We start from the raw sequence: 26993 nt of genomic DNA, 5'->3' as shown, positions 1-26993 counted from the left end.
CCACCCCAAACAACCAAACACTCTACCATTTTAGGATTTAAAGGAAAAGTAAGAAATTTACACATTTTTCAAGAATTTTCCCACCCCTTTTTTCCCACCCCACTTTTATTCCAGCAAACAAACGCAGCCTTAGAGAATTTAAACTTGCAGAGATGTAAGAGGGGCAAACGCTATACCGGATGTAACATCCATTATCTTATCAAAAGGGTTGCAGTTTGTGGGCCAGAAAGATGATAAGATAATCTCTCTCAGCCAGCCCAGTTGATGAAAAAGGTTGAGTAGACAAGAGAAATGCTACGGTGGCTGGTGGAAGACTGTGGACGCGACACTTAGACTGGCGTTGCCACCAGATGAGTGTCTAGTCCATTTCCATTACGTGGCTTTCCATTGAAAGAGCTACCGATGGATGCATGCTTAATTAATATGAAGAGCAAAGGTGGGAAGAGCTACAAATACCTTTGTGTAGTGGTCTTTGTGAGTGAGGTAGAGCAAGTAAGAGAGAGAAAGAAGGAAAGAAATTAACCATGGCGGATACTATGGTAGACCCACATGATAAAATGAGAGCAAGAGATGTTGAGAAAGTGGCCAGAGGCGAACAAGCTCCACGCCCAGCTCATGAACCTGGCTCCATCTCCCAATCTCCTCCTCCATCTGATGATGTCCACAACAAGGTCCTTCTCTCTCTCTCTCTCTCTCTCTCTCTCTCTCTCTGTGTGTTTGTGTATTGCTCAGCTCATACGTTTTGTTTGTTTCATTGTTTGGTCAGGTGGTGGAGTTGAAGACGGCTCCATACGACGTTCGTTTTCCCTTCGCCAACCAAACACGCCATTGTTATGTGCGCTACATAGAATATCACAAGTGAGCTCTCTCTCTCTCTCTCTCTCTCTCCCTCTCTCTGTGTGATGAGTGAACCGAAGATTTAGAAAGAGGTGATATGTATATTGATGCATGGTTCAGGTGTGCTAGAGCTAAGGGAGCAAATGCACCGGAATGTGAGAAGTTCGCCAGATACTATAGATCACTTTGTCCCGAGGAATGGGTAAGCAGTTGCTGATCACAAAATCGATCTATGTCTTCTGTTGATAAACTATATATTCATGGTTTGGTGGTGTTGATCGATGTGTGTGTTTTAAGTGCTTCAGGTTACGAAGTGGAACGAACAGTTGGAGCTTGGAACCTTTCCTGGTCCTCTTTGAGTTGTTCGATCTGGTCATCCATGTTATTATCTCATCTTGCTCTTGTTGCTTAAATGAGTTCCCTGAAAACAAATTGAAAACTGGAAAGGAAACCATGTTTTGATCTTTCTCGATCTGATTGTATATCCTATGTATTCCGTTATATTTTGCTTCATATAGTAAGTTAAATATGCTAACTGCAAGGAGAGAGTGTTACTGTTAGTCTTAAAGTTTATTTAAAAAAAGAAAAGAAAAAATGATTCAAATAGTGACATGGTTCAAAAGGCACCAATATGCTTTTTGAGTTTAAAAGATATATGTGTATATGTTCCTCTTTTTCAATGTAGTAATGGGTACATTATTGGAATTAAACCCATAAATGTATTCGATTCGACTCTAATACACCAGTATCTGAATCCGGTGAAAATTTAGATAAGGTACTCAAACTCGAATCCGAAACTTTACCTGAATATTTAATAATATTCAATCCAATAAATTATCCGATTATTGATTGGTGTTGTCATTTTTTATTTCTAATTTTCTGTTTCCAATTACTGGTTCTTGAATCAGCTACCAATTTTTGAATCCGGTTATCATCGATTTTTAGAGAAAAAAATGTTGAATACTTTATTGTATTCGGATAAATTTATCATATGCTATAAGTAATTATTCGAATAAGAATCCAATTGTTTATTGGACGGATATAAGTAATTATTCGAATAAGAATCCAATTGTTTATTGGACGGATATGAATATTTTCGGATGAAAAAAATTATGGATACGAATATCCTTAAATAAACACGAATGTGAATTCGAAGGCAGATTTCGACTATCTATTTACATATTTGATTTAAAAATATACATTGATTCAAGTACCTTTCATTTATGTGATATATTGCTTTTAAATAAGCATATTGTTTCAAATTGACATATTGGCTCATATATATCTTTCATCATTTACAAATAAGATGAAAGACTTGTGGGAATGATAAATTTTTGAGATTAGCATTTATCTTTCTCTTGAAAATTATGACTATTAGTTTTCTTTAAAGTTAAAGTCTATAGGTTTTTTTTTTTTTTTTTTAAGTGATTCAAGTTCTATTGTAGAGGGGAGATTATGGGCCTAAGTCCTGGGGTAATCTTCCCATGCAAGATGCATTAAACGGATCCAATTTATTATTAGCACAATGGTGCTTGTTTTTTAGTTAATTAGATTTTTTTTGGGTTAATTAGGACTTAAGCATATAAATATTTATTTCAAATTAGAAAATAGATAATTGAGAGATTATAATTTAACATGATTTAACTTTTTTTTCCTTTCCTTTTTTAAAACCAAATGCATGGGTTGATAATCAAGATTTCACGTCTTTCTTTAATTATCAAAAATTAAGATTTCACGTCACCTAAAGGAAGAGAAATAATGAATTTTAAAATTGAATTATACATAGACAAAATCATACATAATTTATTTTTATCACATGATCAGTTTTTTTATTGAAAAAACTAATTTTGTAATCCTTAAACTTGGGCTACATCTATTTTGTATAATTTCATCAAACACAAAAGTATTTAATCATATTTTATACATTATAACAATGCAAATAAATCACAATGATCGAGGGCCCATAGGCTAGGAGAGGGGAAAGGTGTAATAGGGATGGATGTTCGAATCCTTGATCTCTTTGATTTACTATCTCTGTATAGAAATTTGTCACCACTGTGTTCGAAGCACATTCACACATTTTTAGATTAACAAGAGTAGGATTTTCGAAAGTTGAGTGCAGTAAACATAAAATGATTGTCTTAACCCATAAAACACAAATACAATTTTAATCCATTTAGGTATGTAATCTCATTACATCTATACCAAAATAGTTATCAAAGCTTATAGCTCTATGAGAGAAATATCATAATGCACATGGAATGTTATATTCAAACTGAACAAGTAGCAATAATAAATAAAAAGATAGCTTTGAATTTGTCTATATTTGGAAGGTTACTGATTTTCGTCTCTGAGGTCAAAAGGTCACATGAATTAATTAAATCAATTAAATTTTATAATGTTTAAAACCTTGAAATATTGTCAGATTATCTATTCATTTCCAAATTCCAACGGTGTAGATTTAATAATACATAGCATTTATGTGAGGATAGAAAATACTTTTTTTTGGTTGGGGATAGAAAATAGGAAAAATTACGTGATTAGTTACTTTGTGATTCTATTTTCAAAAGTAACCATTAAATGCTTTTTTTAACAAAACTAACTAAAATAGTAAAAGTTTTTATTCCTTGGGACATTTTTTTAACCCTAAAATTAATTACATTAGGGAGAAAAAATCACTATTTTATTTAAAAAAAAAGAAGTCGCTAATTTTTCACACCCATAGAACATTTTCACCCTCATATTACTGTCTAAGGGATAAAAAATTACTGTTATTTTAATCAGTTTTAAGAAGTTTTGTTAAATGAAATTTTATGAGGTTATTTTTGTAAAGAAAAATGTAAAAGTAGTTGATTACGTAATTTTCCCTTTTAGATGATTTACCTCGCAGTGCCAACAAAGGCAGGGAGACGAGGATCGAAATTGATTCCAATCTAAGAGTTAAGAGTTAACGGTTATCCTAGTGTAGTGGGACCCACCAGTTCAATTGCTCGTACCTTAAGTCATTAACCGGAACACAAGAAAGAACGAGGTCTTCCTGACAAAACCTCGGACTCGGATTTAACCACGGTTAAGTCCATTCCACGTCACCGTTCAAATTTATGTATTGCATTGCAAAATATGGTCTCTGTGTCGTTTGATGGTGACGTGAATTCTCGCTTTTGTATTAACATCTGAACTGAAATTCTCGCGACTTTAAAAATGCTTTACCCTTCTTTATTTTCTTATTTCTTTTCTTCTTCGTCTGCGAGACGCTTCTCTCTTTCTCTCTCCTAATCTCTCCTTCAAACCCTAACCCCAAAGAAATAACCAGTCTCTCACATCTCTGTATCTCTAACCCTAATTCGGGCTTCTGTAGTCCTAATTCAATCATAGACAGAGAGATCCATGGCCGCGCAGACGGTTGTAAACAATCTTTACGAAACGGCTTCACAACCCGATACGGGCGGCGACGCTTACACCTTTCTTGAGTTCAACACCCAAGGCGATGATTATGATTACCCGGAATTTTCAGAACTTTCGCAGCCGATCAGGTCTTCGGTATGGCCTCCTGCGTCTGATTCGGTATCTGACCCTTCTGACCGTGGTGTCGATCTCCAAGCCGAGACTGGTGGCACTGTTTCTGCTGTTTCGGTTAGTGCTTCCAAGGGTAGAGGTGGTGGCGGTGGGGGTGGCAGCAGTAGTGGCGGAAGCAGTAACCAGGCTGCGGTGGATGCCCTAGCGGCGGGGATGGGTGGTTTGAACTTCGAAGAAACAGGTGATGATGAGAATTATGAGTATGGAAAGGGTGATTTTACGGAGCATGCTTGTCGATACTGTGGGGTTCAGAACCCGGCTTGTGTTGTGCGTTGCAATGTGCCTTCTTGCCGTAAGTGGTTTTGTAACTCGCGGGGCAACACGTCCGGGTCTCATATCGTCAATCACTTGGTGCGTGAAATCTCTAACTGTTCTAATTAACGATTAATTTGGTGATTATTTGTTTTGAATGATTACTTTGGGTAATCTCTTGCTTTTCATTCGCATTTCTCTTATTTGTTAATCAAACTGTAAATTTTGAATTTTTAACGAGGAGTTTAAGCCTATTAAGAAAAAACACAAGTTGAGAGTTCTTTTGAGCTCTAACGAATACTTTGGTATTTTTCCCAGAATCACAGTGTTGTTTTATTTTGCACCAAAAAAATGTTCTGCTCAATACTGTTTTATTGTTCCCATTGCTTTTACCGTGTTGCCGTTGTTTTATCAAAATTCTTTTCGCTAATAAGAAATAATAGAATCTTCGTTTCGCTATTAAGAAATAATAGAAACTGCCTTTCACATTGGGATTTTTCATCTGACAACTAGGCCAACGCCCCAAACCCAAGGGCGTTATTCTTTGGATACATCACTCTTTGAAGCGCAACCACTTTATAAGAAGAGGGGGAAAATAAGTATAATTTATACACACTGTACATCGTTAATGAAAATTTGAACTTTATGTACAGGTCATTTTATGTGTATCTGCACATACGAATCGTTAAAGAAACTTTAACGTATTTGTCATTAGTTTGGTTAAAAAGCCATTGGTTATTTAACCCTATGAATTAAACAAGGACAATATGTGTGCCACTTAATTGACCTTCCTGGTTAAACTATAAAAGTATAATAAAAGAGAACTTGTTGTTCTCAAGTATGAGAGTATAAGAATTGAAGGTTACCCTAATGTATCACCTTAAGACTTTAAGAGTTTAGTTGTTGTTGGAATCCAGGCTGTAGTTAGCTGAGGATGTATGAGTTGCGTCTTACGACATTGTACCATATTACATCACGTGGAAACAAAGAGATGCAGTGGTTCCTGTTAAAGCTCAAACCGTATATCTGAACAAATCCTGCCTACTTGAAAACCCCTAAAGGCCCAAGTCCTTTTTGTTGGAGCAGGACTGCTGGAGTTGATTATCACCGGTCACCCTAAGCTTTCACCCCTTCATCTTCTACATCTTGATGGCTGATGTTGCCTGGTCTTTGCTAGACATCATGATATTTCAACAACTTTAGTTGAGATCCATCTCTAATAGCAATTTAATATTAGATACCAGCAATACATTTGCATGAAAATTAAAAGTAGATAGATTTGGGCTGAGCCTATCACCCTTCCATGAACCTCTTAACTCTTTCACAATACAGCTATTTTATTCTCTCAACTGTATTCCACACCGTCAATTTTATTTTAGTTGATGTTTGTATCCTCAGCTTCATTTATTTTCTCCCATTTTTGGCTACTAATTCCAAGAGATATCTTTTATTTATAAAGCGTTACATCTCAGCCAGATCTTCTCGAAAACTTCGAAGTAGGGCCCCCGAAAATTATGGAAACTAATCCTAGTTGTACCTTCCAGTTGTGAAACTGAATGGTTGATTCATATGCTGCACCAAATTGGCCTATTTCCCTTTAAAATCAACCATGGGTGATGGGCCTTTATTCTATAGATCTATGTGTTTTTGGGGTTATTCTATGGGCCCAAAAGTCCATCGTCTAGGTTAGGTACGAAAATTGGTAGGTTAATTAGTTTAATTGGTTTAATTATGTAAATTTTGTGCTACGTAAGATATAAGGGCAGATAGTCTTTTTTCTTAGGTTCCTTTTTAATCTGTAGAGTCTAAATCAGTTTCTGTTTTCCTAGCTTAAGTCAGTTCCAGGGCCTAATTTCACTAGGATTTCTAAGGTTATAAATTGGCCTCCCTCTTCCATCGATTAGGATATACTGCAGTTGATCAATAGATTATTTTATTTTCACCTTGAGTGCTTTTATGTGTGCGTTGCTGCTGCAACTATTGGTTTATATAAACTTTGGCCAGAAAAGATCCAAAAGTTGAGTATTCTGTTAAGGTTCTTGGTGAAGTTGAGCCAAATTTTTGCTATGCTTGAATATACAATCTTCAAGAAGCCATCAGTTCGACCCAAGCATGCAAGGCTCCCGTTCCAAGAATTCTGGCAGTCTACCCCATACTCCTTTCTTTTTTCAATTTCTGTTTGGAATTCCCATCCTTGGTTCGAGCACCTCTTTCACTCCATCTCAAGTAACTGCACGTCTCATCAACCGTCCATCACACTCTCCAGAACTCCAGCACAGCCACAGTCCTTACGTTTTGATCCTAATTACAGCCCAAAACACCCAGCGGAAACCTAGATCTTCCCCTTTCTTGATTTTGGAGGGAAAATATTTTAGAACCCTATTTTCCCTCCAAAATCAAGATATTTCATGATTGCCAATTTCGCCATTGAAGCTTGATGAAACTTGGTGAAAATATGACTAAGTAACCTTATACATGATCCAAGTTTTGCGCCATTCCATTACCTTTAGGTCCCCTTAGGCGACCTGAAGGAACCTGTCTCAAGTTTCCCTACCCATAATTCTTGAGAATTTCTTTGTACCAATAAATCAATAAAAAACTCCCTGATATTAACCATTTTAGTTCCACAACCCTTGCCAGTTTCGCACAACAATCTGTTCTTGCACTTGCCTGCATACAACTGGTCATGGGGCTCACAAGATCAGGACAATATTCCCATCAACTATATGCTGATAGGTAGGTATCTTTCCCATTTTTGCTATGTTGATTGTGGATTAACATGGATGGGTTTCTGTTTACCCCTCTCATTAACTGTCAATCTACATCAAATACATCCCATCTCTTCCTGTCCCCCAGCCTAGGGGTTTTTGGGGGAGGAGGCAGGGGAGGGAATTGGGTAGGATATAATTATTACCAGTTTTTTGGAATTTTGAAGTTTAATAGTAGGATATCTTATATTGCATATCTTACTTTTTGGGAACTCTTCTCTACTTACAGTTATGATTCGTTTTCGGTCCCTTGGAGACCTGTTTTGATTTTATGTATTTCTTCTGGTGATTGAATTGGTAGGTTCGAGCCAAGCATAAGGAAGTCTGCCTTCATAAGGACAGTCCTCTTGGGGAAACAATTCTTGAGTGCTATAATTGTGGATGCCGAAATGTTTTCCTTCTTGGATTTATTTCGGCCAAGACAGAGAGCGTGGTTGTTCTTCTTTGTAGGGAACCTTGTCTTAGTGTTAATGCATTGAAGGACATGAACTGGGACTTGAGCCAGTGGTGTCCTCTTATTGATGATCGTTGTTTCTTGCAATGGCTTGTTAAGGTATGCATTGGACGTTGTTATTTTGATTTATTTTATCTGATGAGTTTTCTTGGTTTTATGAGGGAGTTACTTCATTGAATTGGTAAATTGTCTATGTCGGCAGATCCCATCCGAGCAAGAACAGTTGAGAGCTCGCCAGATTAGTGCTCAACAGATAAACAAAGTGGAGGAACTTTGGAAATCAAACCCTGATGCCTCTCTTGAAGATCTTGAGAAACCTGGAGTAGATGATGAACCTCAGCCTGTTGCCTTGAAGTATGAAGATGCATATCAGGTACTGGAGATGAACATAACAAGTCTTATTTCTCGAAGTTGAAATGCTACCAGTGCTCTGGCGGTTTCCAGTGGTTAATCTAACTATTCCTATTAATTTAATTTTTTGCAGTATCAAAATGTGTTTGCACCACTTATCAAGCTGGAGGCTGATTATGATAAAGTATGCTCTTACTTATTTGTTTATTTTTAATTATTATTATTATTATTATTATTTTTTTGTTGCTCTATGGGATTTTAACTGTTGCTTTTAACATTCAAAATTCCTTTTCTATTTCTTGTAAATATTTGGAGATCATGTAGCATAGTATTTTATTTGGTAGTTGCTTTAGACAGCACCTTATGATTACAAATCTGTTACAGATGATGAAAGAATCACAAAGCAAAGACAACGTCACAATACGATGGGATATTGGGCTCAACAAGAAACGTATTGCATACTTTGTCTTCCCAAAGGTTGTTCAGTCTTATCTTTTGCTTCTTGTGTTGTGGAAATTTTTTGTCGTTGGTCCCCATTAAACAATTATGTGGTTTAAGTCCCCTTTTTTTTTTTTTTTTTTTTTTGGGGGGGGGCTGCTTATATGTTTAAAATTTTTCTTTTTGGTCCCAATTCATAAATCACATGGTTTGGAAGGCAGGGATATTCTTATCACCACATCAATGTAGAATTTGTGTTGTAGGCAAATGCTGATTTAGGTTTCTCTGTGTGTGGTGGTGGTGATGAGAGTATTTGTGCTGTCTTCTCTCTCTTTTTTGATGAGAGTTTTTGGGCCCCTTTTTTTTTTTTTTGGGGGGGGGTGATATGGCATCTGTGTTGCTTATAAAAAATTATTTACTGAAGATCAAATATGTTTTGTGATATTGCAGGAAGATAATGAGTTGAGGCTTGTACCTGGTGATGAGCTGCGGCTCCGTTATCCAGGGGATGCAACTCATCCAGCATGGCAGTCAGTGGGGCATGTGGTATGTGTATTTATGTCAAATGATTGTTAGATATTAGATTCACAAGGAGTAATAATGGATTTCTTTTTTGTAAGTTTTTACAGTAATTTACATCGTTGTGCTATTGCTTGTTGGTGCTCATTGTGTTTAAATCTTCTTTTCCAGATTAAGTTAACTGCACAAGAGGAAGTTGCTCTTGAGCTCCGTGCCAGCCAGGTAAGATCAGTTCCCTTTTGTTGATTAATAATTATAAGCTTTCTGTGGCGGAAAAGAAAGTACAAAAATAGGACAGTGGTTGCTGGCTATATCTCATTAATGAGGTAGACATGACTCCATTTACGTCTCCCCACCTTGATGGCTAGCATAACATTTCCATTGATTACCTAATCTTATGTCCACAAGATAACCATGCCAGAAGCCAAATGGAGAATTCTTTCATAACTGAGGTGTGCGGTGTGCCATAAGCTACATTGTGATAAAGACTGCATCTACCATCACATTTTACTACTCTTCACTTCCAATTCTAGGAAATTGGCATCCATTGGTACTTTGAAGGATACTGAAGATGGCAGCCTTGGTTCAAAATCTCTGTTGCCTTTGACTTGAAAGACTCTTAATAATTAGGCATAGTTGATTCATGATTAGGACATTAGGTCGAAGTTGAACTAGAGTGAGATTCATGATTAGGCCAAAATAGGTTCGCAGGCTTCTTGGAAGCCCTTGTACATGCAAAAGTGGGATCTCTGGAGCTGTAGAATAGAGAGCAGTACATCTGCTGCTAATAACCCCATTTTTCCTTAAAATTTCATCACTTCTGATGATATAGGGTTGCTTAATGGATATTAGTTGCAACAAAGTGTGATTTCCTCATCGAGGTGGAAGAGGGGTAGCAATACTCAATTTTCAAAATCGAGGATGGTAGCAGTTCTAAAATCCAAAGTAATCTTTGTATTTTATATTTCGAGAAGCTAACTACTCAATTATCTCATATACAGGTTCCACTGTCCTTATATCTTGAAGTCCCTTAGTTAATCAATTTCTCCTTATGCCAAGAGTTTGATTGTAGCTCGTGTGATGTAGCCTTACTAGAATTGTGGGCCAGTAATCAACAATTGTAAAAGAACCAACTTGAATTGGGAGAGAGATAGGGTAAGCCTGCAAACTGATTTTAGGGCTAAACGAATGACAATCAATAGTGAAGATCTCTGAACAAAGTCATATCAAATGGGTAAAAGAATTGGTATTTGTGTTAAATTTCGGTTATTGTGTTTACGTGGTAACGCTGGGATTCCTCAAACAGTCAAATGAGGGTCCTGGGTGATCTGTTTGGTTTGGGATTTGAAGGTTGTGTTAGCTGAGGATCAAAGAAGTGGTGTGTCCATTTTGGAGTCAAACCAATTTCAGGGGGAGAAAGTTATGAAGAAGGCTGTTATGTGGAATTGGAGAGTGGGTGCCTGGATGAAGAAATCCTGTGGAACTGTGGAAGGGTGGAGATGAAACTTATAAACCTAGGAGGACGTGGAGTGTGGAGATGGTCCCCAAAGTTGGAGAGTGATCCAATAGTAGGTGGGAGTAGATCTAGGTTTTGAGGTTTGATTTTCAATAGGACATAGTGGTGGCATTTAGGGGTTTTTCTTTTTTTGGTGAGAGGGGTGTGGTGGGAATGGGTGCGACTTAGATTAAATATGAAGAGAGATATTGTATATGAAATTTGAGGTAAAAGTGATGGTTAGTCTAGGAGATACAGAGTGGGGCCACATCTGGTTCTTTCTCTCTCTCTCTCTCTTTTTTTTTTTTTTGGGGGGGGGTTCAGTATGTAAGGGTTTGTCCTTGACTTAAAGGAAGCTGAAGAAAGCAGAAAGAAGTGGTGAGTCTGGTCAGCACTAACCTTGCTGTTGAAGTTGTTCTTCAATGGACAAACTGGAATGATGGTGGTAAAGATAGAATCCAGACTTGCGCCAACAATCGGATCCACCTTGGGCTTGGAAAACCGAGGATCCATCAGTCTGGGCTTGAAACACCAGAACAGCATTCATAGCAAACACCCAAGACCGCGGAGCAGGAATTCTCAGTATTTTTATTTCAATATTGGGAATGCTTTAATCAGCCTAATTACGATTGTCCCATCTGGACTAGGAAAATAAAAGCTAATAAAAAAAATTACGTCTGTCATGGTAGTCAACTTGCATCATAATGCGTAATTGCTAAATCTGGAGCTTTTTGCTTAACGAGTGTATCTGCATGGAAAATGTGAGTCAACTTCAAAACATGCTGTCACGTAATTAGGGGGATTCTTGTTGTGTAGAAACGGAGTGGGATTGGTTTTTGCCAAAATGCACTTGGCTATCTGGGTATAAAGAAATGTGAGTTTATCTTCTCATTTTTTATGAGTGAGTTCGCATACAAATTCTTTAGCCTGGGGCTATCTGTTGGCATCCAGATAGCAGTTGATGGATGATATAGTGAGTCGATTACGAATTTATTTGAGGTCACCAAAAGGGTGGTGGGGGCATGTCAATAAATAAAATGTACCCTAAAGAAGGAAATAATGGTTGAAAGAAATGACTTCGAGCTTGGAAGTGCAAAAGGAACAAAACCCAGTCAAACTCTGGGTTCCGGGAAACCTTTGCTGGCTGGCCTTTAGCACATAGTATATGTTTTGGTCCTGACTTTGTTCATTTTGGCTGCAGCTAATATTTACTTTAATGTGGGTTGTAGGGCGTACCTATTGATGTGAACCACAGTTTCAGTGTTGATTTTGTTTGGAAGAGTACCAGCTTTGATCGAATGCAGGGAGCTATGAAGACATTTGCTGTAGATGAAACAAGTGTCAGTGGGTGGGTGACATTCTTTTTAATATTCAATGGCCTTTCTGTCTGTCTGTGCCTTCTATTTTCATGTAGTAGTGTGACAGTGGTTACAGCTGTTACTAACCTGAATAAGATAACCTTTTTCATGCTGATGTTATCGATTAAGGAATTTAGTTGATGATATGTTCTTTGAGAAAGTCAGGGTTTACGGTTGCTGAGGTCTTTTTGGATTCAAGTTTCTGGTCCTGATGTCTAAGTCTGTTGCTGGTATATACTCAAGAGGAGTTTCATTGCGTTCTTATGGTTGTTATGTTGTCTTTATTAAGATGGAAGAAGTGGATGCAATTAATCATTGCATTCTTTTTTATGAATGTATTGGGTTGTGTTTTTTTTACAATCTATTAATGATGAAGCTTTTTTACATAGGAAGTATGTTGGATTTGTCAATTCCTAGCTTTGCTGTGGCTCTGTCTTGTAGTAATTCCTGGATTCTTTTGCAGTTAGATATATTAGCCATCCAGCATTATTATTTGTCTCTACATAAATAATTTTTTTTCTCTCGAGTGCTAATTTTCTCATAAAATGAACACTTCTGAATTTATTGGTTTCCCTTTTGAACATGGGGAGTCAAGATTATACTGATGGGATTCATTTAGTTATTTTGTATGTGTTTATCTAACCACTGTCTTCTAACTGTTGAATATTAGAATATCTTGCTACTGTGAACGTTTTTGGAACTGCTGCATTGGTTCCAATTCTGGAACGCTGCTATTCTGGTTAATGCTTGATGGTATTCTTAGGAATTCATCAAATGTGTCTGTGACTGGTGAATGTTTTCTTTAATACAGATACATTTACCATCACCTGTTGGGACATGAAGTTGAGGCTCAGGTGGTCCGTAACACACTGCCTCGTCGTTTTGGTGCTCCAGGACTTCCAGAACTCAATGCATCTCAAGTATGTCAATTCGATTGCAATTCAAGTTCTTAATATCATCCCTTGATTATTTTCCTCTGTAATATTTATCCTATTAATTTTTTTTCCTTTTGTGTTTGCTAATTGGGATTAGCTATGTTTAGATTAGGATCTTGGAACTTTAATGAGGAAGAATTTGAAATTGGGTGACATAATGGGAATAAGAATCAACATAGCTTGTGTACCTGTTGGATTTCATGGCTGGTTTTCAGGTGGATAATGGGAAGCTGATCTGAGAACCTGATAGTTAGCAATTCGTTTTAGGAATTATTCAAATGAAGAATTTGTTGGAATAATGTATTTGGTAAATTTTAAGGTTTCATCCAGAAGTGGACAGATTTAATTTCTGTATTTAGGTTCTGATTCAAGAATTATTCGATTATAAAAATCAAATGCGTGTAAGAAGTTTGGATGGTATTTTCAAATATTTGGTGACTGTTTTAAAATAATTAGCATATATGCATAAAGTTCAACTGATATAAAATTAGAATTCCTTGGGACATAATATTATCCATCCCTATGTGTTTGACAAATTCGATTAGATGCAACTACCTTAAGTTTTATGATCTCTTGAAATCTGTAGGAATTGTTTGGAAAGATATCAAATGTCTTTCTAGGATAAGTGTTTTAAGTTAGACCTTGGAGAAGAAAGTGCATTTTCCTAAAAAAAGAAAATAAAGACAAAGTGAATAATGCTAGTTGCCTCTCTACAATTCAAAACCTTGTGATTTCACCTTTTTTACATGCAACTGTTTCCCAATGAAGCTTTTCTCTCTGTTTTGAATGTAAAATGATGCTTGATAGATGCGACCGTAGAATTTAGAACTTGAGAGTTTGGTGTGGAGGCTTCGGAGAATGAAGAAGTTGAACCATTGGAGAAGGAAGACCGAATTATAGCTACAAGACACTAAAATTTATAACTATGAAAATATTAAAGAGTATTACCCTAATACCCTTCTATTATAAAAGGGCCAAATTATTTGGTTTAATTTTAGTTCGGCTGAACTTAATGTGAATTTTAAAATGGATTAAGTTGTGCACTTCTTTGAATTTTTGTGCCAGTTTGGTTTTGGAGGAATAATTCATAAAATTGTGTTCATTCGCCAAATTAAACCATAAAATTGTGTTCATTCTGTTATTTCCTTTTATAATACAGAGTTCACTTATCATTAAAAAAAATGGATAACTGCAAATTCTGAATAGTAGGGATCAATCTCAGAGTTAATAGGTTGGGAAGGTGTCATTTACATTCAGTTGGTAAGGCGGTGAGAATCTATTAGGGGTTGTCACAAAGTGAATCTTTTACATACCTGGGTTCAAATTTAAATAAAGGAGGAGAAATAGAATGTGTACAAAGAACTAGAATGTCGTGGATAAAGTAGAGGGAATGTCCAGAGTGGCAGAGTGTTGAGTAAGTACTGTTTTTCATTAATGACTCTTAACTAGATGAATATTTGGTTCATAGGATAGTTATATGCAATAATGTATGGAGCTGAATGTTGGGCAGTGAATGAAAAGACTTATAACAAATTGGTTTAGTTGATATAAGATTGTCAGATGGACTAGTAGTAAAACTAGAAAAGATAAACAACGGAACAAATTAAAATACATGATTAAATCATGAAATGTTGTTCAAGGTGGAAATGAAATTTGTGTCAGAGGCCTTGGAAGTTTGAGAGGTGATTTGGTTCAAGTTGGAGGAGCTAAGAGAGCCAAGGGCATAGCAGCTAGAGCCTAATATGACTCTTGGAGAAGTGGCAACAATAGTCTTGCACACCTTTTGTGGCTTTGAATATAGTTGGTTGGAAGTGAAAAAATGAATTCGTGTAGAAGTGGCAATGATAGACTTGCACACCTTTGGACTGGTGACAGATGTTGCTTTGAATAGAGTTATGGAAGTGGAAAAATGGATTCTTGTATCCCGTTTTGTTGGGGTAACACTGAGTTGGGATGAGTTGAGTTTAGTTGAGCTGTTGTAGTTAGTTGACGCTGTGTACTTGTGCTAAGCTTTCTCTTTTGTTTCTGTTCTTTTCTGAATTTGGAGTGTATCAAGAAGACATCCTGTAAATGTACTGCACCTACAGTGAGAGTTGCTGATGCTATTAATGGTTACATTATTTTGAACATGTTATCTATACGAAGGAAAAAAGAAAAAAAGAAAAATATCTTGTCTACTGTGTATTTGGTCTTCACATTGAGCTCATCCCTTTACTTCCTGCCTTTGACACACTATCATGATCATTTCTCTTGTGAACTGCCATTGTGTTTTCACCAACTTATGAGTTGGTTGCTTTGTTACTTTTCCTTTTTCCTTTGTCAATTAGCAACCAGAAGGACAAAGAAAATTGGGGGGGGGATAATGCCTCTCTGGAATTGCTTTTGAAAGATGGGATTGATTCATTGCTTTGTCATATGGGATGTGTTTTGTCAGTGCATTTTACATTTCGTCTACTTCCAGATAATCTGTCTTTAGATTCCTTGAGTTTTTGTAGAGATACTTACCTCTTCTGTGTCAATAGGTTTTTGCTGTAAAGAGTGTTCTTCAGAAGCCAATAAGTTTAATACAAGGGCCCCCTGGTACGGGAAAAACAGTAACTTCTGCTGCCATTGTTTATCATATGGCAAAACAAGGTCAAGGCCAGGTAAATGCTGTGCACGTACAATATCTTTTTGTGTTATATATTTGGTATCTTTTTCTCTCTCTTCTTTCTAAAATAATTGTTGCACCTTTTATCTTGTATTTGTGGCCACATGCAGGTGTTGGTGTGTGCTCCAAGTAATGTGGCTGTTGATCAACTTGCTGAGAAGATAAGTGCAACCGGGCTAAAGGTATAATTTTAAATAACCTTTGTCTTCCAACACCAATGGATGCTGCAGGTGATGTGTGGCATTGCATTCAATAATTTGGAAAAGAAATCACATAATCCTTTCTTCTTTTTTTGGGTAGTACCTAGACTGCATTACTCCTGTGTAATTATTGATTTGAACTTTATGTGGCTACTGAGAAGCTTCTAATTATTTAACGAATGTTGTCCCATTTAAGTCTGTCATTTAGATATGTACTTGATTTTTAGGCCTATCTAAAACTTTGTTCTGTAAGGAACTGTACTGGACTTGGTTTTGTTAACTAACTCTTCTTGGTATTCTATCTTACAGGTAGTCAGGCTTTGTGCTAAATCAAGGGAAGCTGTAAGCTCTCCTGTTGAGCATTTAACACTGCACTACCAGGTCTGTTGTCTTACTCTCGAGATCCTCATACATAATGAACCGGGTCTCTCTGCGTTTGTATTCTTTTCTTGGTGTTTGCTTCTAACTTACGATTGTATTGGTGGCATGTAACAGGTCCGGCACCTTGATACTTCTGAAAAAAGTGAACTTCATAAGTTGCAGCAATTGAAAGATGAACAAGGTAAAATATTTCTTCTGTATTTTCTGGTTGCCCATTCAGTCACAACTTAAAACATTTTCTCTGCGAACCAGTATCCAAAATATCCTTGATTGAGTTTTCTAGTATAGTATATTTGCCCCCTCAAAAGAAGAAGCCATCAACATCAAAACCCACTGGACTGAATTTGGTAGATTATGTTATTGTACAAATTTTGGGTATCTTTGCTGCTTGATTGGTTATAATATGAAGCCAGTGGACTTTTACTGTCAAGTTTGGAGTGAGTTGTTGGTATCTTTTTGATGTTTAAACTTGGCTAGAAATTTATATTGAATGTGTACTGCCAGCTCTGTGGTCATGGCACTCACATCCTCTCGTATTCATGGTGCATGGATTGGTTGTTGTTTTGTTGTTTGTTGTTTTTTTCTTTTATTATTCTTTTTTTTTCCTTTTTTTTTGGGGGGGGGTAATTACTTTGGTGGAGCAGGACTCATTCTGAACTACTAGGATCCTAGTTGAATTTGTTTATTTTATTTTGGACCAGTTTCAAGGTAAATTCACATAGAAAGCATGATTGTCTTCCATGGATTTTGTGACAGTGGGGAACAGAACTATTGTCTTTTATCATGTTATATATACTGGGTTTTCTACTGATGGCTAGAATGACTGACTTCAGATTAGCACACTGTGATTTGACACTTCTGGTGTCATCTTTTTACAGGAGAGCTGTCTAGTAGTGACGAGAAGAAGTACAAAGCCTTGAAACGGGCAACTGAAAGGGAGATATCTCAGAGTGCTGATGTAATCTGTTGCACGTGTGTTGGTGCAGGAGATCCTCGTTTGGCAAACTTTAGATTCCGTCAGGTTGAAATTTCTCTCTAATATTAGCACACTAAATCTGCCCCCCCCCCAAAAAAAAGAAAATTAAAATTTAGAGGCTTTTATCTGTTGCTGGCAATTCACTGTTGTTTTGCATTCCAGGTTCTTATTGATGAGTCAACCCAAGCTACAGAGCCTGAGTGTCTTATTCCTCTGGTGCTTGGTGTAAAACAGGTACTAAATCTTTACTAAGGAAATGGTTTCTGTCTAATTTAGGAGCTCGTCTCTGTGTTGTGCCCTATCTAATAAGTTGCTTGGTTCCACATCTGCAAATTAGGTGGTTCTAGTTGGAGACCATTGCCAGCTTGGTCCAGTCATTATGTGCAAGAAAGCAGCTCGTGCTGGACTAGCCCAATCTCTGTTTGAGCGCCTCGTACTACTTGGTGTGAAGCCATTCAGACTGCAGGTGATGGTCTTTAATACTTCGAGTTGTCTTGTGCATGTTTTATATGTTCTGTTCTCAAGGCTTAGTGTAAATAATGAGAGCTTAGCTAATGTTGTGCCTGGGTTTGTTCTCTTTATCCTTTTTCAATGTGCAAGAATTGTGGTATCCCATGGTTGCTGACATTGGAGAGATGTGCTGATGAGTTGTCAATTTGCCATGGAATCAAGATACTTGTTCCACTTTTTCCATAAGAGGGAAAAAAGGAGTAGATACTTTTCTGAGACAATAGGAAGTTTCACCTCCGTGATTTCATAACAGATTAACTGGACATCTTTTGTAATGAGAACTGGCCAAAACTGCTACCCCTATTTCATTCAGTGGCAAGCTTCAGTATGAATTTCTCATTCTTCTCTTCTGTTAGGGCATAGCTAATTCTGATGTTCCTCTTATGTGCCACACACTTCCAATGTTGGCAAAGAGGTGCCTATTCATGTTTATATGTTACTTGAATTGTGGAAACAGTACTCATTAAACAGACAGCAGATTCTCCACTTCTATTATTGAGAATTGGTATCAGGCTTTTAATTAGTGTTAGTTTTATTTTTTTAGCTTTTCTTTATGAAATGCTTGTTTTTTTAAAGCGGACGTTGTTTTCCTCCATTATCTTTACCGAATTGTTATTTGAAGAATTCAGATGAAGTGGTAGATTGTTCAGTTCCTAAGAATCTCTGCATATTGTTATGCTGTTAATTCAATGTAGCATTTTGCATCGGTGTGTTCCCTTGCAGTTCATTCATGGTCTGGTTTGCAGGTTCAATATCGTATGCATCCAGCTCTGTCAGAGTTTCCCTCAAACAGCTTCTATGAAGGAACCCTTCAAAATGGGGTTACAGTAAATGAAAGGCAATCTTCAGGAATTGACTTCCCTTGGCCTGTACCAAATCGCCCTATGTTCTTCTATGTTCAGGTACTTGAGTACATAAGTGATGCTTTTCTATAAGAAATTTAGTAATCTTATTCTTGTAACAATTTTTCATCAGCTCCTGTGCTGGTTTTGCATTAGCTTTCTCTTTTTATCTACGCAATTTTTTTTTTTTGGGTAGATGGGACAAGAGGAGATCAGTGCTAGTGGAACTTCTTACTTGAATAGAACAGAGGCTGCAAATGTAGAAAAAATTGTAACCACCTTTTTAAGAAGTGGTGTAATCCCTAGTCAGGTATGACTTGCTTTAACCTTTCTATTTCCCTCTGAACTGTGTTAATTGATTATTTTAAAAAAAAAATTTTATTTGTCTTTGAATCTTGTAGATTGGAGTTATAACGCCTTACGAAGGGCAGCGAGCATACATTGTGAACTACATGTCAAGAAATGGTGCTCTTAGGCAGCAACTCTACAAGGAAATTGAGGTACCTTTGGATTTGACAGATGTGCACTCTGGATCAATTACTGTTTGCTTGGTAGCATAATTATGACTCTTTTTTACATGGAGAAAATCCTTAATATCCTTTTCCCTACAGGTTGCTAGTGTGGATTCCTTCCAGGGGAGGGAGAAAGACTACATTATCTTGTCTTGTGTAAGGAGTAATGAGCATCAGGTCGGTTCTTGATCTTGATGTTTATCTCTTTTCCCTGGGTTCTGATACAAATTGTAATTAGTTACACTGAAATGACCTTGTATGTTTAACTTGAACTGCACTCTTCACATCCAAACCCCAACCCAGAAAGGGATATACTTTTTTTGGATGAATGGAAAAGATACACTTGATAAACTTTGTAACGGTCTATATATAAATGTCTCCTTTGTGATTGTATGTGTATTAGGTATGATCTCCTGAATGGTCAAATAGGATCCTTGTCTCCTAATATGTTTGCATGAGTGATCTTTGTTTCTTTTAGTGGATATCTGGGTAGTAGTAAGAAACTACTTACAATGCTTTGGAGGTGATCTGTTTTTTCCCTGCTGGAGTAAGAGTGATAGTTGGGCTGTAGTAGGAAAATACTATGCCCCCTGTCATTGAGACCAGCATGCACAGATAGTCATTGTTGAGGTGCTTAGGGAGATCTTGAAATGCTGTGACGGCCTCGCTGCCTTGGTAACTATGATTGGTGATTATCTAGCATGCACAGTTTGAAGTGGTTGTATTTTGGCAATGATTACTCTTGGACATATTACAAATCTTTCTTTGATGGCATTTTGTATAAGCAATGAGATGTATTTGTCTTTGGTGATGGCAAGTGCTGCTGGTTTTCTGGGGAAATGTTGCTCCACTGTATATGAGATTTGTTTTCTGGTGGCTTACAGGTTGCAGCTCTACTGTATTTGTGTTTCTCAAGTTCACCACCGTTCATCTTACAAAATTTTACATGTCATTGTTATGTGCTATCTGTTCTGATACTGGGTCTGTAGGGACTAGGGAGAGAAATTTTGGAGTGGAAGGGAAGAGAGATCACACAATCATTCTCAAAGAGAAACCTTAATTTTCTATTCAGTTAGCTGTCCCATTGTTGGGTTACAGGCATGTACTAAAAGAAGATGACAAATGCCCCAGTTGGATTTTGAAACTTAAAATAACAACTCAGAATCCAAATCCTAACTCTTAACCCCTATGTTGATTACCCAAAACAAATAAAAAACTGAAATCATAATGACTTATTCCATCCCTTGTGGACCAAAAACTATTGAACCAGTTCCTCTCCCCCCCCCCTTTTTTTTCTCCTTGGGATAGGGTCTCCAAAGTCTAGTATGCTGTTCCAACCAGTATTGCATTCGATTCCTGTCAACAACATTATCTCCAAGTTTATGTTCTTTCAACTGACTGGTTGCAGATGATTATTTGTTTCTATTTTCTTTTAGACGTTTGTTATTTTCAGGTTTTGACCTATGCTAGTCTTTTGTTTCATATGATGATACTGATGCTTTGTCCTGCCAATAATTTATCAGGGTATTGGATTCCTTAATGATCCACGGCGGTTGAATGTGGCACTTACTAGAGCTCGTTATGGCATTGTTATCTTGGGGAATCCTAAAGTCTTGAGCAAACAACCATTGTGGAATGGTCTATTGACGCACTACAAGGTATCCTTGTGTTTTTCCTTTCTACGACCTTGTTTCTGTTAGATTTGTTGTTGTACCGTTTATTGCTGCAATCAAGGATTTCGGTTGTGTATTTTTCATTTGAACTGAATTTTGGTGGTTGCTAACTGATGTATTGTAGGACAGAACAATTAATTCACCATTGCTAGATTTTGGTGAGCAGCTTATAAGGGCCCTGAAATAAGTGGAAATGTTAGGAAGAAAAAAAATTTGTGATTTTTTTCTTGTGGTACTGTTGACAAGAGATCTAAGAATCTTTTGTGGATATGCACAGTATCTTTGTCAACTGGAGAGCATCTCTTTTTTTGTCTTCTTCTTCCTCTTTTACTCTTCTTTTTTAATTTTTATGTTGTACGTATTTTGTGACTTCTAGTTGTGCGTCTGTGGTTGTCGCTACTTATGAGTGAATGGTAGCTTTATTTATGATTATATTTTTTTAAATTTCTCCTTAGGAACATGAATGCTTGGTGGAAGGACCTTTGAGTAACTTGAAGCAGAGTATGGTTCAGTTTCAAAAGCCAAAGAAGGTATTGTACCTAGTGACGGCACATCTGTTGTTGGTTTTGCATGATTTTCACTTTGATGGCCTTGTGGTGTAACGGTGATAAATTGGGACATTGCAAGAGTTGTATCATTAACTTTACTTTCTCTGTGAAACAGATCTACAATGACCGAAGGCTTTTCTTTGGCGGTGGCCCAGGTATTGTTCCTAATGACAATTTTGGATCAGTTGGGTCGCCAAACCCAAATGCTGATAGAAGAGGGAGTCGCTCTAAGGGTATGCTATTACATTTGTGGCTCTGAACTGTTATCACTCCTACCATGGTTTTTGTTTTCCCCTTCGGTTATATGGATTAATATGCTTCGCTACTTGGTAGAAGAGTCGCACATGATTCTCTACTAGAGCGGTTTTGGTTTGGCTAATACTGATGCTATCTTATGCTTTTTAAAATCCAGGTTCTTATATGCCTTTCGGTCCTCCCAATGGAACACATAAGCCAGGAGTGCATCCCGCAGGGTTTCCTGTGTCTAGAATTCCACTTCCACCATTTCCTGGTGGTCCCCATTCTCAGCCATATGCAATTCCCACCCGTGGAGCTGTTCATGGACCAATTGGGGCTGTTCCTCAGGTCCCTCAAGCTGGAAGTAGGGGTTTTGGTGCTGGGCGTGGTAATGCTGGTGGTCCTATAGGCGGTCATCTATCACATCAGCAAGGTTCCCAGCAAAGTATAGGCAATATTGGATCAACTTTCAACTTTCCTGCTCTGGACAACCCAAACAGCCAGCCATCTGGTGGTGGCAATCTGTCACAAACTGGGCTAATGACTCAGGTTTGTACGACACTTGTCTCCCTTCCATAATGATATGTTTGTGTCCTGAATAATTTTCTTTTCTTTGTTCTGTAGATGCCTGTCCAAGGGCTGAGTCAGACTTTTCGTGATGGGTTTTCCATTGGGGGCATGTCTCAGGTATCTGATTCTGTATAGAGTAAGCTTGCTTCTGTTCTGTGGGTGGCCTTCTTCATTTGTTAACAAATACAATGCTTTCAGGATTTCCTGGGCGACGATTTCAAAAGTCAGGGATCTCATGTTGCATATAATGTTGCTGACTTCTCCACACAGGTAGTTTTCTATCACTAATTTGCACAGAAACCATCAGTATATAAACGTAGTGCTACCCCAGTTGTTGTCCCAGCTCATGCATTATCTTCTTATGCAAAATGTACACTTGCATACTACATGCTTTGATTTGGTGCTATCTTATATACTTAATCCAACTCTTGTATTTCCTTTTAGTTAAGTCAAATACAGAATCACTTTGAGACCATGAAATAGGTCCTCACTTCATGATAGTTCATTGCTTATCTAGGGAACTCACAATTTATTTACTTTAGTTAGACTGGAATCTGTAATCATTTGTGGTGGACCTTCCAAATTTGTTAATTCAGCTGTGTGCTAGTTCATGCTGTAATTACTATCTGTGTCGTTGTAGTTATTTGGTGTGTCAATAAAGGGAGAAGAAAGAAGTGAGGGGGAGAGGTGTTAGCTTGTATTTTAACTTCCCCCATGCTCCCCCTCCTGATGCGATTTTTACTCCTTACCCAGCAAACGTGAATTTCTCCAGCTTTCACCAGCTTCCCGTCTTCTTCTGTCAGTCCCTTGACCAAATTCATCAACAAAGTAAAATATAATAAAAGGTCCAACTTGAAACTGCAACTCAAGGATTCCATAAGTGAACCATAGAAAAAAGGTTGGTCAGACCACAAGTTGATTCTAGGAGGATAACTCGGACTCAGTTCCCAAAGCTGAGAAGACTCAATTCAAACCAGAAGAGACCCGAAATGACTGACCTTAGCTTCAAACTCTCCAACCCAAACAGAATGGATTGGTTGTGATTCCAACAGTTGAATTTGCTGCAAGTGAAGTGTCTTCAAGCATATTCAAGCCTCTCCTCCAAGTTTCACTACCTCTACCACTCATGTTCGTCCTGAGGTCCTGAAAACATAATTCAAAATTTGGCCTTCCAAACCAAGACAAGAAACATGGGTGCAAAAAAAAAAGGTTGAAACAACTTGATTGTGTTGGTTGAAATCTCGATAGAGATGGACGGACTCACCTTGAGATGGTTGAGACCAGTTTCTGGTCACCTGTCTCTACCAAAACGTGCAAATCTCAGTGGTTTGATCTTCTTGCCTCTAAGGCTTCTCTATGCTTCAAATGGATTTTCATTCGCCAATTGAAACATTCAGAAGATCCTCATCTTTGCTACAACTCGAATCGAGACTCCAGAAAGAGAAGTTCTCTCCTTTAGAGGACAATGTAAGAAAATAGAAAAAAAGGACTTACTGCATCACAAAAATATGGAAAATTTAGTGGAAGGCCCAGAGAGAGAGAGATGAGACTGGGGTCAAACAAACAGATATCAGAGGAGAAAACAGGAAGACAACTGGGTTTGAAGCATAGTTATCTACTCAATGATTTAAGCATATCTGGACAGGGAAATCAAGGCCACGGTTGAAAGGGCTTCTAGAAGAAAATCCTGATCACAAATAAAGGTTCAACTAGGCATCAGGTTTCTTTAATCTGTAGTAGGACAATATGCTGCAGCACTGTTCCATCGAATGACTAGAACCATGGCACAAGTCTTCGAAGAAAAAGCCAGGTTAGGCAATCGTAGGCATGTATTAATTACCGAAACAGACAGAGACAACTCTCCTTTCATGTCATTTTGTCTGATTCAGAAACAATAAAACTGAGCCGCAACAGGTGCAATGGGCGAGAGATGAAGAGATACTGTGAAGGACTCCAAACTAGCAATCAACAGACAAACAATCGCTGATTACACCCGCATTGGTGCCATGTTAGAAATCACCAATCTACAGCCAGCAGAAGAAGAATAAGAGAGAAGAGATGGAGTATCACATGACTTGTGATGATGAAGATTAGGTTTGTGTTGGCCAACCACAGGTCTGTCTATTTTATTTATAGTAGAAGGAATACAGACTTACTAAACTTGGGCCTCCTAAATCAACAAAAACTAACGCTACTACACTGGTATCTAGGGGCAGATTTACAAGAATAAAGGAGTACTTGGAAACTACCTAAAACAGAAACATAGCCTAATGTGGTACTAGGACAAAAGTACCCTCGTGTTGCTGCGCTATTTCTTATCAACCAAGACTTGTCAACCAACAGGTAGCATATTCAATGGAAGAAATTAAAATATAGTGTTTTAAACGTGTTTAAACCGTTGGGAAATTTGTTTGCTCTACTGATTCTAACGGTCCCCTCGTAGATGTTGCCCTAGAGATGTGAACTCTGACCTTTTACTTCACCTTCTCCAATCATATAGTCTCAGCATTCATGAGAAGCATAAATCTTAGCTTAATATTTTTCTTATTGTTACTCAGTGATGTTAGTGCGGTGCTTTCAGATTGTAGTTTACCCTTGATATGTTTACTATTCTCCATATACTTTTGGAATTTTTAAGTGGAGATCTGATATCTACCATGTTCTCAAGGCATCTCAGGGTGGCTATGGTGTTGATTATGTTACACAAGGAGCACAAGCTAGGTTCCCAGGAAGTTTCCTGAACCAGAATTCGCAGGCTGGATATTCCCATTTGGGTACTGGAAATGATTTAATTTCTCAGGTTGGTCCGAGCTGCCTATCTCTTCTTAGTTGGCAAATTTCCATCTATCCCCATTACCATTTTCTGTCCTGAATTTTGCAGTTGTCTATGTTTTGACCGCTTAGTCTTCTTTTTGGTCTTTTTGTCCGTTCAGGACTATATGCCTCATGGATCACAAGGCCTATTCACGCAGGTTGGGTTTAATGACCCAAGCCAAGAAGATGCTTCCCAGAGTCACTTTGGTGTGGCAGGTCCCAATCCACTCCAGTCGCAGGTCTGAGCGAGCAATTGTTCTATAATGCATGTCTCGTCAAAATCTTTTATGTCACTAAACCAGTTAACACTCTGTGCAGGGCTTGATGAATCCTCTCTATTCCCAGCCCTTCACCCAGTACAACACTCAGCCCCTAAACCTGCAAGGTCCACAACAGCAGCAACAGCCCCAGCAGCAGCAACAGCAGCAGGGGAGCCAGAGCTCACAAAACCAGAAACTACACTACAATGGCTGAGCAGCCATTGGGCCTGAACGTGTTGGGTTATATTCTTTGCATCCAGCAATTTGGTTGTGTTGACATGTGTGCCATTTATCTGCAGTCCTGCAGAAGAGATCTCCATTTTCTAGAAGTCATTTGCACTACCATTGCGCTTCTAGTTTGTTCAGATTGGATGGTGTTGGGAAGTTCAACCTGACAAATGGTTATAGTTCTCTGAGCTACATGGGCAGCATGGCTAGGCTGAGGTAAGGATATCCCCAGTTCCTGCTTGACGTTTTGTATTGTTCTGGAAGAAGCAACCATTGGGAGGGAGCATTGCAAGGCATGGATAAATCGAAGGCTTGGGTTGGAATCGGTTCCTCGTGCATGTAGAAGACAGCAGGCACCCGCTGGCATTGTTAAATATAAAAAAAACATATGTAATACAACAACTGGGAAATTTTTGGTGGGATTTCTCAGAGGAAGCAGAGCTATTTGTTTGCCTCCTGGGCACCCACTTGATTCAGTTACGGGTACAGCTCAACTGCAAGTCCTGTACAGCCACCAGGGAAGATTGGTCCCGACCTGAAGCTCTCAGACATATAGACTTACTCATAAAAGGATATATACTTCCAGTTGTAATCTTTGTGAGATAGCGTTGTTCTGTGTTTCAACTCATTGTTTGCTATCTTTGAAACTGGAAACTCCGTTTCAACATAATGGAGGAATGGTCTATTTCTGCGTTTGTATTCCATTTTTTTGTCAGTATAGTTTTGACTGATGCTGTGAATCACAGGATGAAAGATTGTGGAAGGATATGTCTATGGTCATTTAGCTTGATCATTGACGGACTGCCCAAAATTTAACACCCGTCACTGGAGGCTCATCTTGTGATGTCTATAATGTCAGTTCTTGAAGATCAAATGTTTTACCAATCGTGCAAGTTAGTGTATTAAGATCATTCATCTTAGTTGTGAATTTGACCTCTGACCAAGGGGAAAAAAAGAAGTGAAAACTTCGAAGTGGGCGACCTTATTTATCATACCAGACCTGCAAACTAGCAGTTACATATCAAACCCTATTCGTTTTTTAACGGATCTAATAACAAAATCAAAGGGCAATGATCAGCTTTTTCATTGTAGAGTTTGGATCGTTCAATTTCATCATCCGCCTTACTTCAAATTCATCTATCAGTTGGAAGACCTCGTACCCTGTTTCAGAAATTATCTTCTGCTTAGTCATGGTAAGATGTCAAACCTGTCAAAGACTCAAAAGAGATCCAAAGCGATTGTAATGTTTCCAAAGGCTCGGCACCTAAATTTTCTGTACGTTAAGATCCACATTGATGACACATACTACATTCTGCGAGCAGGTGAACAAATTCACAACTGAAAACCAACATCGTGCTCCCCTGACGTTCACTCTTTAAGATCATATGTAAGCCCTTGCCAGTTCACATGTATTTCCAGAGATTAACAGTAGATGACTCTCTTGCCAGTAGAGCCATATCCCGCAATGGAATGTCTTTACTCATTGGTTGACTGAGACTTCCTCACTACCACTGGCTCCTTCCAGTGATGAATGATCCTTTTCATACACAACGAAAAAAAAAAACCCACCACCCAACACTGCACAATAAAATTTTCTTCCAACTGAGTA

At 38.0% G+C, this 26993-nt stretch overlaps 2 protein-coding genes across 3 annotated transcripts; both read left to right on the top strand.

Moving 5' to 3' along the window:
• The first annotated feature begins 524 nt into the window (after positions 1-524).
• On the top strand, positions 525-1196 carry LOC149013188 (cytochrome c oxidase subunit 6b-3-like). Its single transcript, XM_089157891.1, has 4 exons — positions 525-671; positions 767-858; positions 958-1039; positions 1143-1196. Exons 1-4 carry the CDS (start codon positions 525-527, stop codon positions 1194-1196), a joined length of 375 nt encoding a protein of 124 aa, XP_089014017.1.
• A 2839-nt stretch (positions 1197-4035) lies between these two features.
• On the top strand, positions 4036-26907 carry LBA1 (RNA helicase). 2 transcript variants are annotated; one of them, XM_089159078.1, is made up of 29 exons: positions 4036-4764; positions 7735-7986; positions 8090-8260; positions 8372-8422; positions 8623-8715; positions 9127-9222; positions 9367-9417; positions 11920-12038; positions 12860-12968; positions 15506-15628; positions 15744-15815; positions 16143-16214; positions 16329-16395; positions 17093-17235; positions 17353-17424; positions 17528-17656; positions 18447-18602; positions 18739-18852; positions 18944-19042; positions 19154-19231; positions 20578-20712; positions 21183-21257; positions 21391-21508; positions 21688-22061; positions 22137-22199; positions 22281-22352; positions 24760-24882; positions 25016-25135; positions 25215-26907. In XM_089159078.1, exons 1-29 carry the CDS (start codon positions 4225-4227, stop codon positions 25368-25370), a joined length of 3843 nt encoding a protein of 1280 aa, XP_089015204.1. In that variant the 5' UTR covers positions 4036-4224; the 3' UTR covers positions 25371-26907. The 2 variants fall into 2 exon arrangements, with proteins under 2 accessions (XP_089015204.1, XP_089015203.1); XM_089159077.1 differs by having other exon boundaries at positions 24751-24882.
• Positions 26908-26993: the final 86 nt, after the last annotated feature.

Source organism: Hakea prostrata, chromosome 6 (genome assembly GCF_041222555.1).
Source record: "Hakea prostrata isolate BN-2017 chromosome 6, UWA_Hpros_2, whole genome shotgun sequence".
Lineage (NCBI taxonomy): Eukaryota > Viridiplantae > Streptophyta > Magnoliopsida > Proteales > Proteaceae > Hakea > Hakea prostrata.
The sequence above is the reverse complement of the archived record's forward strand: the minus strand, read 5'-3'. Positions and strand labels throughout refer to the sequence as shown.

Coding starts and splice junctions, on each gene's coding strand:
- LOC149013188 (XM_089157891.1), top strand. CDS start 525: ATGGCGGATACTATGGTAGACCCACATGATAAAATGAGAGCAAGAGAT. Junction 859..957: donor CGCTACATAGAATATCACAA/GTGAGCTCTCTC, acceptor TGCATGGTTCAG/GTGTGCTAGAGCTAAGGGAG. Junction 1,040..1,142: donor CACTTTGTCCCGAGGAATGG/GTAAGCAGTTGC, acceptor TAAGTGCTTCAG/GTTACGAAGTGGAACGAACA.
- LBA1 (XM_089159077.1), top strand. CDS start 4,225: ATGGCCGCGCAGACGGTTGTAAACAATCTTTACGAAACGGCTTCACAA. Junction 21,509..21,687: donor AAGAGGGAGTCGCTCTAAGG/GTATGCTATTAC, acceptor TTTAAAATCCAG/GTTCTTATATGCCTTTCGGT. Junction 22,353..24,750: donor TTGCTGACTTCTCCACACAG/GTAGTTTTCTAT, acceptor CATGTTCTCAAG/GCATCTCAGGGTGGCTATGG.